Here is a 20,918-nt window from a genome sequence, read left to right on the forward strand (position 1 = left end):
ATTACTGCAAACCAACTATTATCTGCGAATTGTCAGTTTGAAATCAATCCGCGACGATTAATTTTTGAGACTGAGGAAACATTGTCTACTAATTTAAAGCATAATTATTGGTTCACAGCGATAAATATTCATGAATTTAAGTAGATCGTGAAACTCGAGGATATTTTTCACAAGGGAATAAAAGTTGGTTTACAGTACTTCTGATTCATAAATAAGCTACCTGGTTGTTGAGTTGTAGTGGTAGGCTCTGGATAACTTGGTTCACAATTCTCTGTGACTAACTGGACACAGTAATTAATGTTAGCAACAGCCAAGGAAGGACAGGAATCGTGGGTGGCTGTTCAAGAAAAACAGATACAACTATATGATCATTTACAAAGTGCATAGTAGAAATGAACAAAATTTATTATAATTAATGTTGCATGTAAAATTCAAATTGGCTGCTGTAAATTTATTTTAAATATGAAGTAATTTTAATATTCTTTATTTTAAGAACTTGAATGCTATTTATATTGTAAATTTGATCTTTCTAGAAGCATTAACTATAAAGCCAGGAAATCAAATCATATCATTTTCAAATGTCGCGATACATTAGACTAGCAATTTCTTCTTTTCTTTTTATTCTGTATTCTAACCATTGCAATGTTGTTGGCATGGGTACGTGATAGCTCCTGTTGCAGGATCACACTTGGGAAAAAACATATTGCACAGATAATACATGGAGCTGTCAGAACAACTTGAATTCTTGTACTGCTCAAAGAAACCCAATGCCTGCTCAATAGACGTGTGCTGGAATGGATTAGGGAACATGACAGAGTTATGGCCCACTTCCTGACACTCTGGAACTTGTAGTTGAAGACACAAATCTAAAAAGAAAAATATTTGACAAAGTTTTATTTAAGGACAAATGCTCCTCCGCAAAGGATGGTAACTCTAACTTAAGTAAATAAACATACATCCTTGATAAAATGTTAATATTATAAATAACTTGTCCCTGATTCTGTACTGTTTATAATTATAAAAATAATTTCTTTTAAAATTTCCATATCCTGTTAAAAATCACCATAAATACATACATTGTAATAGTGTCATTTTAGTCAGTAGATGGTGTTTCCCAATCAAGAAATAAGGACAATGAGCCTTAATGCTCACCTGATCCACCTTGGCCCTACTGTTCTAAAAAGATTTTTAAAAAGATTTTTCTGCCCTCCATTTTCAATGAAAAATTTTGATCCATAGCCCCCCCCCCCCCCCCCCCCCCTTGTAGCCATGATTTTTTTCTGAGGATGCTTACTTTTAAGAAAAATTTTTTAGAAGATTTTTGGTGTATATTTCCATGTATTTATGTGTCCCCTAAAATAAAAATTAACCAAAGCTACATGTACCACTAGGGGCCATGAAATGAATAAACATGTTGAATCTTCAAAAACAAAAAAAGGGGCAGTCACAAATTTACCTAATTTATTGGAATTCTTATTCTGGCTCAGTGGTTCTTGAAATTTTTTTTTTTTTCAAACGATGCGACTAAATTCATTTTTTTCAAATTACAGTATCTCTAAATAAAAAGAGAATGTGACTAATTAAATTTCAGGTAGCAAAGCTCAGTCCTATTGATCCCAAAATGCAAATTTGGTTGAAATTATCCCCATGGATTTGAGAAGAATGAAAATGGAACATATTTATATGACAGACAGACAGACATGGGAAACTCTCTGACCAGAAAAGATTGGCCATGCTTTAGCTCCATCAACTAAAAACGAGTCAAGGTTTCTCAGTTTTCTTTCAGAACAGTTACTGAGAGTAAAGGTTACCTGGTTTCTGGTAAATAGGTACACAGTTGGCAGTTAGAAACTGGACACACACTTCCGGAGAAACCAGAAAGGATAAGGCAGGGCAGGCAAGTTGAATGGCTGTTCAATAAATCAATTATCTATCATAAGTTGAAATTTCATCCTTTCAGTCTCTTACTGTTTAATACTATAAAAATTAGCAACCAAAGCATGTTAGTGTAGACATGTACGCAATGCTTAATGTTATATTGTTTATGTATATACGAGGGGCATTTCAAAAGTTCTGAGAACTGTTAAATAAAAAATTAACCGTTTCACGGAAATTAATATATCATGGAAAGATGTATTGTGACGTCACTTTATAATTTTTATGACGTAATAACTCTGAAAATGAAAATTAAACAAATGTAACAAAAGACACAATTTGATCAAATTAAAATTTTATAAACAAATTAATAACAAATGCCAGTTGGTGGAATTCTTTCTATCATTTGGTGGCTCAGAGGTTCTGAAATGGTTTAAGCGATTTTTTTCAAATGATGCAACTAATTTGAGAAAAAGGCAAAGTTTGACAAACAAAGAAATTTCGTGTTACAAAATTTGATGGCATCAGTATCTTAACCAGATTTGAGGGATCAAAAGAAGAAGTGTGCTCCTAATTATATTGTAAGGCCTCCACATATTCGCAAATTTTAATTCATGGAAATTAAATAAGATTTTACACGTCTGTGTAACTTACAAATCTTTTTTAAAAAGCAAATTTGATTTTGATTAATTAGAAAAAATACGCACAGAAACAAGTCAGGGGCAAGGTACATTTTATTTGTAAACGGAAGAATGTTACTCAAAATATATGGAAAACTGCATTAATATATATATTACATACAGTGGAGAGCTTTATAAAGACAAAACATCATGCAACTTAAAATCTTAAATGAATGTTGATAGCATAACCGGGCATAAACAGAAAACAAACCATACAATGAAATATGGAAAAGACTCTACTTCTTTGCAAATGAAAATTTTCTTTGAAATATTTGGCAAAACTTTAAAATTCTCTAATGTTAAAACGCGATTTTTCAGTATGCTGAACATTATTGTTAAAGGTTCTGGTTTTTGGATATCACGTCATAAAAATTACAAAGTGACGTCACAATATGTTTATATTTTTCTGAACTTTCCAATGATATCAAACTCAATAATTTCCGTGAAATGGTTATTTTTTTATTTGACAGTTCTCAGAACTTTTGAAATGCCCCTCGTATGTGCTAGACATGCTTCTTTCTGCCAAAAGCTTTAAAAAGAATACACAGACAAATGTAATATGTTGACAGTGCTCTCCAAATTAGTAAATAACTAATGAGGTGCATGTACATGTACTGGATACAGTAAATCAAATACTTTTTTACAATTTATGATAACATTTCATTGCAATTCTTCAGGGTAAAATTCTTTCATACCTTTAAATATTTTAAATATGACTCCAAATAAAAATTGGTAAACAGAATTTTAAATTGTGCTTTCTTCACATTTTCTAACATGTACTGTAGATCATTAAATTTTTGTGACACCTTATTTTTGCGAGATTGTCATTAGTTCCTTCTTAGGTATACAAAATTTTCGCAAATTTACCTAAACATTATTGCATTCTATTACTAAGAACACAGTCTGACAGTGTTACATTAAATGTATTGAATTTAGATTTCTAAATTCTCGTTTTCTTTTATCCTCCATCTACCAACAAGAGGAAACCTACTGTGAAATCACATATTTTCGTGGGGTCAAATTTTCATTGTTTGAGGAAAAAATCTTGGGATTTGATTTCATGGATAAGGAATTCTTTAGTAGTTACAATTGTTTGTATGTGTGGATATGAATTCGTGGGTCTCTTCATACCTCTAAAACAATGAAAATGAAACCCCCACAAAAATTTGTGATTTTACAGTATTTAAATTCCAAAGCTTAAATTTCGTCCAATTAAACCAAGACATGTATAAGACATCCTCTTATCATAGGATAGAGGTAATTTTTAAAAATTAAAAACCAAATTTTTGCAAGAGACAATGATATCATCAAGTTTTGACCTACCATTACAGTGATCTTGGCAGGGATAACTCAGAAGTCCATTTGAGGGATCACACTTGGGAAATAGAATATTACACAGATAAAACATGGAGCTGTCTGAACAGCTTGAATTCTTGTAGGCCTCAAAATAGACCGATGCTTCTTCAATTGATTGGTGACCATATATATTTGGAAATGTGCCAGAAGTATGGCCGACTGCTTGGCATTCTGGGATGTTTAGGGAAAGGCACAGTTCTGAAACAAAAAGATTAATCCGGAGTCATAAAACATATTATATTTCAGCATCATCACAAATAATGGCTAATATGTTCCTATCATTAAGTAGTTATAGGCCCATATGTGAACTGTACTTGAGCCATAATTTTTTAAGATAGCATTTCATTTATTAAGGAGAATGCAACTTCTGCTAGGGAAAGATAACTCTAGAACTGATAAATCAATATTTTTTTCATTTTCATCAATGTCTTGACTTATTTGGACATGACTATACAATTTTCTGAAATGATATGACATCATAACAAAAATGCTGACTCTGAGAGGGTAAATGTTTTGCTGTTTAAGAGGGCTAGGTGGTTGTACCCATTATAAGATTAAGACTATACTGATCTCCTTTAAAAGAAGAGCTACATATAAGAAGAGCTTTCTTTGCTAAATGATAGTGAAGAGTGCAAAATATCCTATCTAAAAATTAACTTATATCTGATGGTTAATTTGTTGACCCCCCAACCTCCTTAAGAATACCTGGTTGAGGTGTAGTCTCTGGTTGTTGGGTTGTAGTGGTAGGTTCCACGTATTTAGGCTCACAGTTGGTGTTTTGTAGCTGAACACAGTATGTGGGGTTAGCCACAGGTAGACCTGGACAAGAATTATAGGTAGCTGGAAAGAAAACAAAAAAAATAGGCCCAAATTTCCAATACCTAAATCATGTCTATCTATGCAAAATAGGGGGGCAAAGCCATCCATATATGTTGAAGCTAGTAAGGATCACATTCTGTTTCTACCTTTTTCATCTACAATATCTCAAATCTCAAATCAAAGTATTTTTTTTGTCTTGGTCCCAAAGATTTTAAATGAACAAGGTTTGTCTTTATTTCATCAAGTCACGTTTTGACACAATTTTTAGAAATTCAGCAATGGTATTTTTTAAATTTGAAAAAAATTTTGTCCCTGACAATAACATGATAAGGTATTTCATATACCATTGCAATGTCCTTGGCATGGGTACGTGATAACTCCTGTTGCAGGATCACACTTGGGAAAAAACATATTGCACAGATAATACATGGAGCTGGCTGAACAACTTGAAATCTTGTACTGCTCAAAGAAACTCAATGCCTGCTCAATAGACATGTGCTGGAAAGGGTTAGGAAACATGACTGAAGTATGGCCAAGTGCCTGACATTCTGGAACTTGTAGTAGCAAACAAAAGCCTGAAAAAAAAACATCAGGATTATAGCATGGAAAGTGAAATGATTTTTTAACAAAAAAATTTTTTAAATACAGGAGATCACCAACTTTTGCAACAACTTTTAAATTCCAGTGTAGTTATTAGGCATTTATAAGCAAGACAAAATTTTATCAAAATTTGGGATATTGTCATATGTTAGCTTTCACACCTACCAACAGTTGAAGATGGTAATGGTACAGCAGTGGTAATAGTGGTGGGTAAAGTTGATAATGAAGTGGTAGTGGTGGCTAAAGTGGTACTGGTAGTGGTTACCACTGGATGGGTGCACTTTGTGGTGGGTAGTTGATTACAGTACCGCTCTTTAGCCAGCTCAAAGTTACTCCCACACTCCATCTGAATACCTGTTATATAAAACAATCCACTTTAAAACCAAACTAATGGGATCCTCATTCCTCCATGGCACCTGATCCCATCTATGATGTTTTGGAGGTCTGCCATTGCTCTGCTCCTGATTTGTATTGTTTCCTTGCATACTGTTTGTTATCTCCATATTTTATGCAATATCATTTAAACTCCTAACCCAACTTCACTAGAAAATAAAATTAATTGTTCACTTTTCAAACCTAATCACACACAGGAATAAAACCTACAGATCAATCATGAAATCATTCTTCATTAATTCTTTAAAACAGTTGAACTTTTCACAGGTATATTTACTATATATAGGTGATTTGGATGTCAAAAGCACTTTTCTTTAAGTATATTTTAAAACCCCAATATCCCAAAACCTTGAATATCTTGCTTTTTTTTTTGTCCCATTTAGTTTGTAATAACAAGATTTGACTGTACTAGACAAATAACCAGCTTCTGTGCTCTATGTAAGCATGCTTTACCAAAATCCTGATTTCCAAGGAATACTCACTCAGACAGAAGTCCCTACATGGAAGCTGTTCCTCTTCACACCTTGGATACATCATGTCACAGATGTACAGCAAGGCATTGTCAGAACACTTCTGCATTTTAAACATCTCAAACAGGGCCAAGGTCTCCTGAATGGTTGTCTGGTTAAAGAAATTGGGAAGCATTGTGCTGTTACGGCCCAAGGCCTGACATTTCTCCACCGGTAATGGTATACACATGCCTAAAATAAGATAACTGGTATTGTTATATTCCAAAAAAATTATTTCTTTTTTTGTAGAAATACAGGGCAAATGGTGGTGGCATACAAGTAATGCACACCATCTTCTAGTTAATATTAAAGTTCTTTCGCTTACACAATGAGGCACTACATGCAGACACTTTCCAAAAATATCTATTTACAAAACTAATTTGCGTCCAAAATTATCCTATTCATAATTAAGAAAATTAACTGCAATAATGATAAAGTCAAATATCTAGTTTGAGCATGCTGTACCTGGTAATGGGGTAGTTGAGACAGGTTCTGTTGTCTCTATTGTGGTGGTTGGTTCAGGTGTTGTGGTTGTTGGATTAGGTGTGGAAGTGGTTGTTGGATTAGGTGTGGTGGTTGTAGGATCAGGTGTGGTGGTGGTGGTTGGTTCAGGTGTTGAAGTGGTTGGTTCAGGTGTTGTAGTGGTTGGTTCAGGTGTTGTAGTGGTTGGTTCAGGTGTTGAAGTGGTTGGTTCAGGTGTTGTAGTAGTTGGTTCAGGTGTTGTGGTGGTTGGTTCAGGTGTTGTAGTAGTTGGTTCAGGTGTTGTAGTGGTTGGTTCAGGTGTTGTAGTGGTTGGTTCAGGTGTTGTAGTGGTTGGTTCAGGTGTTGTGGTAGTCGTTGGTTCAGGTGTTGTTGATTCAGGTGATGATGATGGTGGCAAACTGGAGGTTGACTTTGAAGTTGTGCTTGAAAGTGTACTAACTGTTGATGATGTTGATGAAATGGTAGATGATACTGTGCTTAATGGCAAAGTGGTGGGAGTGATCATTTCTCCTATAAAATACAAAGATTTTTTTAAAATTATTTATTAACACTTATTGTTTTACTGTATCATTTAAATTTCTCTGAAGTTTTCTCAACATACAAAAGCAGTATAATTCTTTTTAATTTCTGATTCCACCTTCAGAATTAATGATAGGAATTTCAAATATTTTAGCAATATCCTTGCCATTCAAAATAAATTGTAATAATTAGACACCTCATACATCTCCATTTATTTAGTATAATTCCCTTATTTTCTTTGCAATCAAAATACACATTTTATACAGTGTTTTCTAAACTCAATTTGTTTTGTTTTTGTTTGTTTGTTTTGTTTTGTTTTTTTATAAAACACAAACCAGTTAAGTTGACTGCCTGAATATTGAGAGTTGTGTATCCACTTTGTACAGCCTCCATCACGTGGAGTTCTGCAGATGAAGCTAATGCTTCAACATTTTGGAAACCTAATCCAAAGTCTGGACGAAAGTAAATCTGCAGAGTGGCCACAATACTGCCCTGACTGAAAAGACATGAAGCAAGAATATCACACTGATCTCATCTGATTTGAAAATAAAGGTCTTCATATAGTTGATAATTATTGAATTGCATGAGAAAAGGCATTTGAAAAAATGATTTGTTCAACAATATTTTATCCAGTACAGGAGCCCATTAGGAGGATTTTAACAGATGAGGGTAAATGAACTCTTGGTTCATATAATGAGCCCTTATACATGTAGCTCTTCTTAATACCTTTGAATTTGTAAGAAAAATATAAGGAGGGGGTAGCTAAGCTAAAATAAAAGAAATACTGGTATAAGTACATATTTTGTGAAATCAAATTCTCACTATATAATTCTGTTTTTCTTTCATAATTGCTTATTCACAAAGAAAGGCAACATGATGCAGAAACAGAAGAGTAAATTTTAAATTTAACTTACCTGAAGGACAATATTTTATTTTCCACATAAAATTGTGACAAATTGCCATTTTGCATAATGATATCCACCTGAAATACAAAATACATGTAATAATCAATATTCAATAAATGTTAATATCTGAACTCAGTATTGCAGAATAAATACCATAAAAACAGGAAAAATCAACAATGTTTTCATACATCTTAATGCTATCAAGTCCTAATTTAGATACCATTTAAACAGTTTATAAATTATTGTCAAACTTTTGATATAATAATAAATTCTAGTAAATAATTTACATTATTTTAAACCTTGAACTACTTTAATATAAATCAAATAATAATAATGAACTAAGTCAGATAGTGATTCAAGGATACAGGAAATCAGCCTTGTAACCACTTTTATTTGAATTTTAACAATATTATGTAAACAAAAGAAATCTTCAATTGAATCAAGTACCTCTGCAGATATGTTAGCTGATGTAGACTTGAATACTGGGGATGAGGAATTGCGTAGATCCTCATTCCAATCATCTTTTAAGGTTATGCTGCCTATTAATATCACAGGTGCTACAAATTCAAATTTAACTGGTTTAAATATCACATAAATAACTGCACCAAAAGCTATTCAAAGAAAGAATTTTGATTTGATGCTGTTTCCTTATATTTGCATCTATATATGTATTCAGAATTAGAAAAAGTTAACAATTAGCTGAATCAAATAACAATATTCTGGCTGCTTTTCATAAATAATACTTACAAGCTTGTGTAGCTTGATCGGGAGATTTTTCTACAATAGAAGGTAGAAAAATACTTTCAGGTGAGAAAATACCTTCATTAAAGAAGATTCAGTTGCAATTTTTAATTTTTGTGATCATCAAAATTATTATGGATGCCACATAATGCAATATTTCTATCATCATGTTATAAATTCATTATATATACAGTAAATCAATGCAAAACAAAATTAATTAAACAGTATTAGTTAAGAAGATCAGGTATTTTTTAATTTTGGAATCACTTTCTAAAAATATTAACATTTTCCTGCTCCTTACAAAAATGACTGATTAAAATCATTTTTTTTCTCTGCCAGTGATATTTCAATGGCATAATAACATCAAATTTGTATGCATGTAACCTTATAGGTCCTACATATTCAACAGGTCAAGTCCAAAGACTATTTCTACCAGTACCTACGTAGCTATTAATAGCTACGTAGGTATTTAAACCTACCCAAAGTAGCTATTTTTACCTACTTTTTGTATTATCTGCATTTTTTGACCAAAAGACCAAACGGCGCAACACGGTGAATGCCATATATTTTGACACAGTCACATTGATGATGAATGCAACAAAAATTTTGGTCAAAAAATGATTACTTCCTGAATCTTCAATTTTACATTAGTTTCTAGGCAAAATTGATAACATACAAAGTAATCATTTTTTGGCCAAATTTTTGTCATATCCATCATCAGTGTGACAGTTTCAAAGAATTTTGTGCTCACCATGTTGCGCTGTTCCTGCGTTTGGGCGCAAATTTTGTGCAGATAATACAAAAAAGTAGGTAAAAATAGCTACTTTGGGTAAGTTTAAATACCTACGTAGCTATTCATAGCTACGTAGGTAGAAATAGTCTTTGGATTGGACCTGTTCAAAGAATTTAGTTTTTCCTGAATTCGGACATTCTTTTGGAATTCCTACTGATACTTCCTGCTTGACGCAATATAAACGTTATCTTACGATGAATATAGAAGTTATACTATGAATTTATCTATATAGATGCTTTTAGAAATATCCTGTACAGTAGAAGGCACAATCAGCTGCATGTACCATCAAATCTTTTGAATTTTGGCGAATTTTTCAAACCGGAAATAAACATTCACTATGAAAAAAAAGAAACCATGAAAACGTGCTTCACATTTCCGGAATAACATACCTTTGAAAAATTGAACGTATATTATCACAGCTATTCCTGCTAATAATCCAAGGAAAGTTAAAAAGCACAACAACATTAAACATCCTTTCTCTCTTTTCTTTTTTGGCACATTTTCGTCCCGAGCACTTTCCACCCTTGACTTTTTCCCCTTTTCCCCTCTCTGTAAACTAGAGGGGTCAAAATAAATATCACTTTTTGGTTTAAAAACATTGTCATCCTCATGCGAGGCATATGCATAATTGTCAAAAGCTGGTGTCTCTTTTCCTTCTGTCACGTCGGCTCCATATCCATTGACCGTGAAGATATTTTTATTTTTGTGATAATATCCAGTGGAAAATCCTTTGTTTTCTTCTGAAGGGGACGGAGTAGTAGAAGAACTTAGTCTGTACTTCTTCAAAAGAAAAAAAAGATTGGTTTTAAAACATTATAGTTTCTTTATACATCATATTATGCATTCACGAAATTTAATACAAGTGCACAGATAGCTGCAAACCTTTAGCGTTATTGTTTTATATCCATAATGTATGGTCAAAGACTATAGTATATATAAAACCATAGCGCCACAACTCTGCAGCTAAGGATACACAAGCAGAATCGGAAACAAGAGACAAAGTTGCAAGTATCACTAGAATAGAATATTATTAATAAATAAATAAAATACAAAATTATTTTTTTAAATGTTCAAATTCTTAAAGCAACCTCTGCTTTCTCGATAGAAAGAGATCGAGTTGAAACCAATCGTCTTCGAACATAAGAAGTTTGTCTTTCCATGATTTGATACATATGAGTAAAGTTCAACAATGAATCAACATCAAGTCCCCATCATATACATGTAGCTAGTCTTAAATCGGGACGAAAAAAATATTTATAAGTATACTTTGTCAGAGGCGGAAAAACGCATATCCGAGAGTTCAATGTAACTCGCTTATGAACTGGTTAATTTGACATTAGCTTCAAAGAACTAGTAAACTATTGTTTTACAAACAGGATACAATGTATGTCAAAGGAAACCAAAGACACAATGGCTTGACAAAATTATCTGAACATACTGTATATGGAAACAGACCAAAATCCAACATAAATATCTTCACCTCCTAACTGAGAATAGAATGGGAGTTGATTTCCAGAAGCCAAAATTTAGGGAAAAAATCCTTTTTTAATACATATCCTAAAAAATTAATTGATCCAAACCATCATGCATAAAACTTTAATTATACACAATGTATATACATATATACACACCGTTATTCATTTATTTTTCTTATGTAGCTTCTGTTTTTCAAAATATTTTCATTAAAGCTGGAATAGTATGTTAATAATTTGTACAAACAATTAGGTGGCTGTCATCTTTTTTTTAAATACTGATGAATATATAATACTTGATTGTGATCTAACGATACAAGGAGAGGGTTGCATAGGCTTTGCCTGTTGCCCAACCCTTATTTCATTTGGATTATTCAATAAAATATGATTAAAGCAATGTAACTTCTTCTTGTTTTTAATCTCAATCCTTAAACAAAAGATACCCCCCCCACTCCACCCCCTTAACATATCCCGAATCCACTTTAAAGATAATTTAAATTAGTAACCGTTTCAGAAGACCATACGTCAATTTTATCGTAATATATATACACATGTACTATCCCTCCATTGACACCGTTAAGGGAGCGCCTTACCCTCTGTCGCACTCTCGTGTCCTTACTGTTTGACCTCGATAAATCAAGTCCATATTCTGTCTTCCTAACGTCACAATTTTCTTCCATACCCAATTTCTGCTCTTTTTTGTCAATGAGGTTTCAGAACACTATATATTAAAGTAGCTGATATAATGTAACCTCATGTTTACTACACTTTTCTTTAAGACTACTATATCACGTACTTTTTTGTCCAGGTGTGTAGTGACACCTATTTACCTGAAATACTTTTGACGTAGTGTCATCCTTTATAAGCAAGGTATGTACGAATGACTTTTCTGAGTCATGTATCAAACAATACCGAAGAATCTTAAATTTCACCTCTTCAGTTTTTATGATATTTAACTGTTTACACTAAGTATAATCTGGTTCAATTCATGTGTATCGTAAATACAGTGACGCATGGAAATGTGTAGATTGTGATCAATAAATCTCGATCTATCAATTAAAATAGCCTTAAAAGGAAATTAAAGGTTCAAAATATGTACACATAAAATAACGAATACCGTCAACAATTCAAAAAAGTGTGACACTAAATAACGTTTTAATAGGGAAGTAGGGTATATTCGGGGACACCTCTCAAAACTAGAGATCAGATTAGTCAATGAGCTATACTCTAGTACACGTACTCCGACGATGACAGCTAGTCCGTTGAAAACAATTCACACAGGTACATGTAAACTAAAATACATGCAAGTCTGTGACTGGTAAATATAGTTAACCTTAGAGGCAAGCATTCGACGAGTTCTTACCCCCCCCCCCTTCTTGAGCAACTGGAGCTAGTGATGGGTTTGCTGGTTTAACTGGTATTAAAGCCTAAAAGTTTTGACCACTCTCATGAAAAGTACGTCTACACCCCGTTGTTATTCACAGAAAACGGGACACTCAATTATTAAAAGAGTTATATACCTGTATCTGAAACGTGATAGAATTAAAAAAAATTGTTTGAATAAAATGGTCATCTTCTAATTTATAAAATTACAATTAAACAACACCACGCATCACCTATTAAGTTCGAGCTATATTTTTGTAATTTATTTCAAGAATGATCGAAGAGTTCCATGAACTGTTATTTCTTACAATGTGAACGAAACTTAGCAAACAACTGATTTTAGTCAAATTGAAATATCACATTTTGGGGGAGTAGAAGAGATACAATCACATTTAATTTGCGCAATATTTTTAGAAATGATTTAAATACATCAGTCAAAATGATTAATGAGAAGAAGACAATTCATTGAAATATCTAAATAAACATTATAACTCAGTTAAAGAATAAATTTTCTTTCGTAATGACGAAAAATAAAAGTAGCCCTTTTTCTGCGTTCTTAAATATTATTATTTTATTTTAATCTTCATCACAGCCATTAGCTTTTGATACATTAAATTAAAATTATCAAGAACTGAAAATTGAAATTAACCTCCTTGAATTGCTTTATACACATGAAAAATTGCGGTTTTGTAGGAATGCTAGATACTAGTATATGATTTAAATTGATAATGATATCTTTAATAAATCATAATTGTTTACCATTAGTGGTTAAAATTGTTAAATTCATTTAGATGATTTACCAATGAACGTAAACATACCCTCGTAAGATGTAAACATCGTCAAATTTATCAAATGTCATCCCAAAATTTCATAAAATTATCGGTCTTCCAGTCATTTACCTATTTTAACTTCTTTGTTACATATTCATATTGAGAATAGAATTTAATAAATAAATCTAAACTTTGTGACAATTTTGTAAATTAAGTGGACTGGCTTAGATTTTTTTAACAATAATTTGTACGACTGACAAATAAATGAAATTAATGTTGCAAAAATATGCATCATTCATTTTACAATTAAGGCGTAGTGTAATTAATTAGTGATACTATGAATAAATTAGTAACATTTTATATGAAATAAAATGAATGCTTACATAGATTTTTTTTTGTAGATAAACATATTATAAAGCAATGAAATTTGTACTTTAAATGGGTCCCCTACACGAGTGAAAATAGCTGAAATGAAAGGGACTTAGACACGAGTACATCGGTGTTAACAAATCAACAATTGCCCATTTTCATAAACATATCAAGGAAACTATAATTACATACTCGTATTTATAAACCAATAAGCTTCAGACTTTTTTGAGAAATGTATATACACGAGAGAGAAAGAGAGAGAGATTTACGTCATTTTCCTCGGTTAAAAATGGTATTGACTGGGTTTAATTATTTCTCAGGAAAAAAATATGCTACCCGTCATTCAAGGGCGTAACAGAAAGGATCAAAATTTCCTTTAAAGGAAATGGATGTTTACCGGTTTTATAAGAAGCATCTAGCCGTAAAAATAACATCAACATGTGGCATAAAAACGGCAAAAGCCAATGATTTCAGTCCGCAAGAATGTCGAATTTTAACCACCAGTTTAAGGAAATTACAAACTGAGTTCAGTTGTGCATAACAATATTCCTGCGCTGCAAGCTATTGGCAGAAAAGATAATCCTTGAATTTGTCGAATCACGAATAGACATTTAATTCTGGGGAAAAAATCAATTGAGATGTCTACGAGCTAGAGTGATGTATCATAATATCAATATACATGCGCATGCATGCCTCATGAATTCATCATATTATAATGTCATGCAATTTGAACTTTCTCCAATATGAAAACACTGCTCATCATGTGATTTGTAATTCAGAAATGAAATTAATAGCATTTTTATTTCAATCAGCGAAACCAGCAATTAATTAGCCAGAGAGAAAGTTGTACGTGATCAAGTCTAACATTGATTAAGATATATGATGGCAAGTTACACAAAGGAATTTCATTAATTTAATTAGATTGGGATTTGACATGTAGAGCTGTTTCTTTTCTTGATTTCCATATCACGATATTATTACCTCTATCAAATATTGTAATTAATTAAAAAAAAAAATCTTACGTTTCACAGCTACATCAGTTGTAAAATTTAGTTAAACATATAAACAATACGATTTTAATAAATTTTCTTTTATACTTATTTAATTTGTAAAAGTAAAAGAGCTTCAAGAAATTAGGTTTTTCACTTGTTTAAAGGGTTTGCACCTGTTGAAGTGCAACATGCCTCAAGGCAACTGATTTGCATAATTTTAAGACACTTCCACTTTTTATTTTATTTTTTTATCCTTTTTTGCCTCTGTCCTCTATATCTTATTTTTGTCACGTAAAATTTAAACACATCTCTTTAAAATTCACCTAGAATATTATGTAATCTCTTGTTTCATGTAACATTGTAAATTTTTGCATAAATGTATATAATTTTCTTCTAAAAGAGTCTTTTAACAAACAAATATGCATTTTTGTAAAGAAGGTGTAAATTGCAACAGTACGTGTCAATCGAATCATAAACACGTACTTTTTATTCAGATAATAGGCACCTGGTATTGCCTACCAGATACTTTAAAAGATATAAAACCAGATAATTTTTCTTGGCATTTCTTTTTTGGAAAATACACCATGTAAAAATGAAATAAAGTTTTATAATTTAGTGTATCTTGGCACATGTATATTATTTGTAAATCACTCAGTGTGGTCTTTTAAAACAGACACTGAATGTTATGACTCATTGTGACAATTATGCAAATGAACTTTTTTTTTCTCCAGTAAAGACAAATTTTGTAGGCAGGAAACATCCATGTAAATATTACACCTACATCACCAAAGTCCCTAGACGTTTTAAATCAGAGTAGATTGCACAAGCGCATGATAGTCCCTAATCCGTCAAACGGTAGATTATACGGATGAGAAAGCGTGAAAGATTGATGAAAGAGATGGGAAAATCCAGTTAAGAAAAAAGGATGCATTTGTAACGTCCGAAAAAAGTGTAAATGAAAAGGAATGAGAGAAAAAAAAGAAAGCAAATTATCATTATAATTGAAGATGAAATACCAAACAAAGAAAATACAGGGAAAAAGAGAAAATTCCTGAGCCATTAATCAGCAAATAAGTATTACAATAGGGAAAATAACGAAGAATTGGCCGGGAAGGGGATTAAGATAATAAAAATGTGGATAAAGGATAACAAAGAAAACAAAGAAAAGCTTTCAAAGAAAAGATGATCCTGGAGAGTTTACCTCGACCATCACTAACTTCTACGTGTATCCATTACCTGACGATTACTTATAGAAATAAATTTAATCTTTTTTTATCACATGAGACCCTGGTGACCCATTTTCTCATCTTGAAGGGCAGCGAAGACATTAACTATTGGCTTAACTTTTACAACGGTAACCCCATATGGAATTTTTAGAACTTAATCATTCGTAGCATACTATATATATAATATATGTAAAAGGAGATGAAGATCGTATTCGTTGATTTTGTAAACCCTTCTCTAAATTTCAAAAGTTTTGAAAAAGGATAAATACACTTCAAACTTCAAACCTCATTAAAAGATAGGATAAAAACTATAACTGTACATGCACCAAGCTTTAAGCCGCACCAAAAAGACAGCATTAAATATATAATTTTACATGCATGAAATATACTTTTTCATACAAAATGACCCAACACTTGAAAAGCTAAGTGGAATGGTTTCTGTATTTTTAAAAGAAGGACATGAAAATATATGCATGAAAAATATGTATAAATCTTAGCATAAATTTTGTAGAGTTACCATAAATTGTTTTACATTGTCAACCCATTGTTGACAGAAAAGAAATTAATGTAAACGAGCTGGTTTTGCAATGTTTCACAGAGTCCAAAAGACCAAGCTTTAAGAGAGTTGTGAAAGGAGTTTCTTCCAGTAGTTATTCTATTACCAACAAGATGTGTTTGTGAAACATTGATTCCCCCGTATGACAGCTTATGGCCAGGTTTGAAATTTTTCAAATGCAAGTTAAACTCCAAGGTTACTGTCAAACGGTCAAAATTATTGGTACCCAATGGAAGATTTCAAAGTAATACAAATGTGAAATATGAAAGATGAAAGTCCTAATGCTAACGGTTCTACAGTCATGGTCTAGGTTACAGCTTTTTTAAAAGGGTCAAGCTCTAAATTTGGCTGCAGTTTAGAATACTGCATAAGATTCTTCCTGTAGGTTACTATCTTAAAAAGATTAATATTAAAAGTACTGATTCTTGTGCCTTATGTAAGAATGAAAGTGAAACAATTCAACATGTATTTTTATTTTGTAATAATATTTTGGCATTGTGGAGTAGTCTTAGCCAACATATATATAGAACTACTTCAAAAAGGGTCGGATTTAACATTAATAATGTAATATTAGGAGAGATTCCTTTGTCAAAAAATAACAGAATTGTAAACTTTATTATACTATACACTAAACAATATATCTTTACTTGTTTGATGCAGAAGAAAATGCCAAATTTCAGTGCACTCTTATGTCATTTAAGAATCAAATATAATGTTGAAAAATTTGTTTCAATCCAAAAGAATAAAACTGTTTACATGTATTTTAATTCCATATGGTCTACATGGAAACCTGTTTTTGATAAGTGACAGTTCAATTTTCAGTTACTATTGTTATTTTCTTTTTTTTCTTTTCTTTTTTTATCTTTATTTTATCCTAATATTGTGGATAAAAGAATATATTTAACAATTCGGATAATATATGCACAGTTATAAGGTTGGAGGAAAAAGTGACAAATTGAATTTACATGTATTGTCTTTTTTCTTTTAATATTATCTACATGTATAGATGGATAGTGTATAGTGTGAAAGGGTGAGTGTGTGTGTGTGTCTGGCATAAATGTAAATATGTTTCAGCTACTATCTCTTTGTTTATTATGAGAAAAATATAAATAAAAAAAAATATTTCAAAAAAAAAAGCTCTAAGGTCAAGGTCCAACTTGTTGGTATCCAAGAGAACGTCTTGTCACAAGGAATACACCTGTGAAATATGAAACCACGAGGTCAGTTTGGTGGACCAAAAAGAAAGGTCTTGTCACAAGTAATACACATGTGAAATATGAAAGCCATAACCCAACCCACTCAAAAGTTATGGACAAGGTTAATTTTTGCGGACAAACAGAGAAACAGACAGACAGGCGGACAGGACAAAAACTAAATATCCCCGCATCTTCGAATACGGAGGCATAAAGATGAATCCAAACATCTATTTACTTGCACATTACAACTACCTTTTGCATTAATTTACACTGTGTTCTTGTGGTCAATGACCATCTACCTGTTCATACACATAGATATACATATATCTATTTACATCTATCCTTACTTAAACTGGTACACAAAAAATCTTTTCAATTTTGTGATTAGGAAAAAAACCCAAACCCAAATCATTTTTTTTTAATTTGTGAATACGTGATTTGAAACTGAAAAGAACAGATATGAAGTTTTATGCATGTCATAAATCTCTTGTTTGCCATTGTGAATTATTTGGTATAAACTTGAGTTCGGTATTCTAGAGTAAACAATAACATTTTCTGTTTATACAGAATGATAAGGAAAATATATTTTGTTGGAAGACGTATTATATTATATTTTGGTACAAACAATGGGTAGCATAGACAGCCAAAAGCTATAGGAGACCTGTTAGGGTATTGATTTCAGATTTATTGCATCTTATTATGTGCAATTTTACATGTTTATTGTTATGGCATGTATGCAAATTCTTTACCAATATTGTTTATAATGGTTATTAAATTATGCTCCTTGCTTGTTTCTTATATACAAAAAAAACATTTGATTTCGATCCATACGTATCGTGTATACTTAATGGGGAGAAAAAAACCTTTCAGACTTACCATTGAACCGATTTTATCTGTTCAATATAAACATAAGTAAAAAAATTTCAACAACAGAAAATCTTTAAAAAGCCAGACTGGGGAAACAACCAGTCTGGGAACTGAAGTGAAAATAAATAGTTGGAGGGGACCTTTGACCTAATTTGCCATGACTGTCCCAGTCAATAACACGCTTGGTTAAACCACCAAAGGTATGAGGCCCATGCTTTCTGGACCAATGACTTGAAATTTTGAGTAACATCATACCTAAGTACTTATATTTCAGTAAATAAAGACTGATTGAACCCAATCATTAATATTTAACGAAATGAGTAATTAAGCACAGTGTATATATTTTGGTGCAAACCTGTGATGGCTTGTGACAGCGTGAGGAAGTTTGGGATCAAAGTTTGATCATATCATATCATAGACAGATTGACAACGAGTGCAAAATGTTTTACTTCCGAGAGGGAAACAGAATATGATAATATCGAACCATGTTTCCAAAGCAACACAAGCGAATTGGTAAATTTACACATTTATTGACACTCTCTTATATTATGTAAACTTCCTTCAAAGATATATGTGTGAAACCCTTGGACAAAAATGCAGAAAGATATAAATTTATTGTGTAATTTTGAGTTATTCGTTGAAAATTTAAAATAAATATGTATAACTACGATATTGAACTTAAATATTCTCTAAATATCTTGAATCCATTTCGCTTTAAAAACCCTGTTGTACGTAAGGTCGTGCATATACGTACATATACTAGTATCAACAGAACATATATACATACCCTTTTATTTGTGTCCAGTTCCATCTTTAATTCATGTATTAAATAAAATCCCTTCTAAACCTTGGTATTAAGAAAATAAAATCAATATACGTAAAGCCTTAGTTCCTTTTTTACAGTTACAAAGTCACGCAGACACAAACAATATTTTGTCCACCACAAGAAAAAGACCGATCGGTGTGTATTCTAAATTCCAATCTGCCCTAATTGTCAACGTGTTAACGAATCCAGCGACGTAAGGTGTGTTGAAAGACATTATGTATCTTTTTATAAATAATATTTTACCTTTCGGATTCCCGCCACGCATGAGTGAACGAGCAGCGAAAAAAGTGCAGAACGGTCGTCCCTTTTTTCATTTAAATGCACACCGGGTATGTATTACTTAACACTTGGGATCACATATCTAATAGATAAAAATCTTTGGTACTTCTATTGACCTTATAATGGGGCAATGTTTATGTTAACTTTAAAGAAAAATACTTCAGTAGCGAGACACAGTTTCCGTCTTTTGATGGGGATTACAAAGTATAGGTAAATGTGTACCGGGTAAGTTTATTGCTTGTTGTGGGTGGAAATAAAGAACGTTTCCCACAATGAGTGTACCCGCTAAACTAGGAAAAGAAAATCTAGAAAATCAAATTTTAAAGATTTGTACGACGAAAACCAATGAATCTTCCGTACGTGCAAGACAACCAATGTAAATGAGGAAAAAGTGTAGCGAAGTTACTCATGACGAAAAAATCCGACCCTATTTTTATCCTTAAATAACTGCACTCCTTTAGTTATATAATCAACCGTGAAGTTTTAAAAATAGATTTAAAAACTTTATAAAGTCATCTTTTCATCACTGATCCATGAATAAAATATGCAATATCCAATAAAGAAAAGTCACGGAAAGCCGTTTCATTCCTGAGGATAGAATGAGTTTGCAGCCCCTTCCTTTTTAATCATACATTGACCTGTTCGATCAAATGCCCCAAAAAATATTGTTGAAACATTTGAATGAATTGGAATGGAAGCGTGTTCTTTTACTACTCATGACGTTAAATACTTGAGCTTGACTTATGAAACATTGTCTCGTATAGTCATAAAACGCGTGTGTCCTTATTCCAACAAAAAGTTTGAGAGTTCATACCTAGTTTGACATTTGAAATATGATTACTATGTCAAGAAACACTTTTAACATATCTACAGTACAAGGTTATCACCTAACTCAAGTTAAAAGTAAAGTTTAAAAAATACCTCTCCAATCAAAATTACCAAAATTTATAACACAGACGTACAGATGGTTAACCCACAACCAGTTTGTATTCGAGGAGGATTGAATGGTTACCTGCGTTATTAAGAGTACAAACTAATAAAGAAACCGAAAATATGCTATTATAACAAATCCATCACCTAAATTTATGAAACCACCTAAATTTATGAATTCTTGCGGGAAAAGGCTTAGCCAAATCATTTTATTAAATTGTATTATCATATCTTTATTAAGATAAATTATATAGGATTAATTAATAATTCAGACAAGAAAGGGAGAAATTATTTTGAATCACTCAACCTAAATTTATAAACAATATTGACTATATTTCATGTAGCCAATCTGACCTTTTCAACTGACATTAATGGTATT

At 32.0% G+C, this 20,918-nt stretch overlaps 1 protein-coding gene across 1 annotated transcript in view; it reads right to left on the reverse strand.

The window, feature by feature from the left end:
• Window positions 1-19,537, reverse strand: part of LOC134230762 (uncharacterized) — a 38,025-nt gene extending 18,488 nt beyond the window's left edge. Inside the window, 15 exon segments of the mRNA XM_062712601.1 lie at window positions 221-337; window positions 636-866; window positions 1,812-1,910; window positions 3,879-4,109; window positions 4,617-4,751; window positions 5,075-5,305; window positions 5,496-5,684; window positions 6,206-6,424; window positions 6,698-7,225; window positions 7,570-7,730; window positions 8,149-8,216; window positions 8,587-8,696; window positions 8,887-8,916; window positions 10,063-10,453; window positions 19,292-19,537. Of these exon segments, the coding sequence (XP_062568585.1) occupies window positions 221-337; window positions 636-866; window positions 1,812-1,910; window positions 3,879-4,109; window positions 4,617-4,751; window positions 5,075-5,305; window positions 5,496-5,684; window positions 6,206-6,424; window positions 6,698-7,225; window positions 7,570-7,730; window positions 8,149-8,216; window positions 8,587-8,696; window positions 8,887-8,916; window positions 10,063-10,453; window positions 19,292-19,315 (2,764 nt within the window). The 5' untranslated portion in view covers window positions 19,316-19,537.
• Between the last annotated feature and the right edge of the window lie 1,381 nt (window positions 19,538-20,918).

The sequence above is a fragment of the Saccostrea cucullata genome, unplaced genomic scaffold, assembly GCF_032062105.1.
Source record: "Saccostrea cucullata isolate Sc308-1 unplaced genomic scaffold, CSIRO_AGI_Scuc_v1 ctg136, whole genome shotgun sequence".
Classification (NCBI taxonomy): Eukaryota; Metazoa; Mollusca; class Bivalvia; order Ostreida; family Ostreidae; genus Saccostrea; species Saccostrea cuccullata.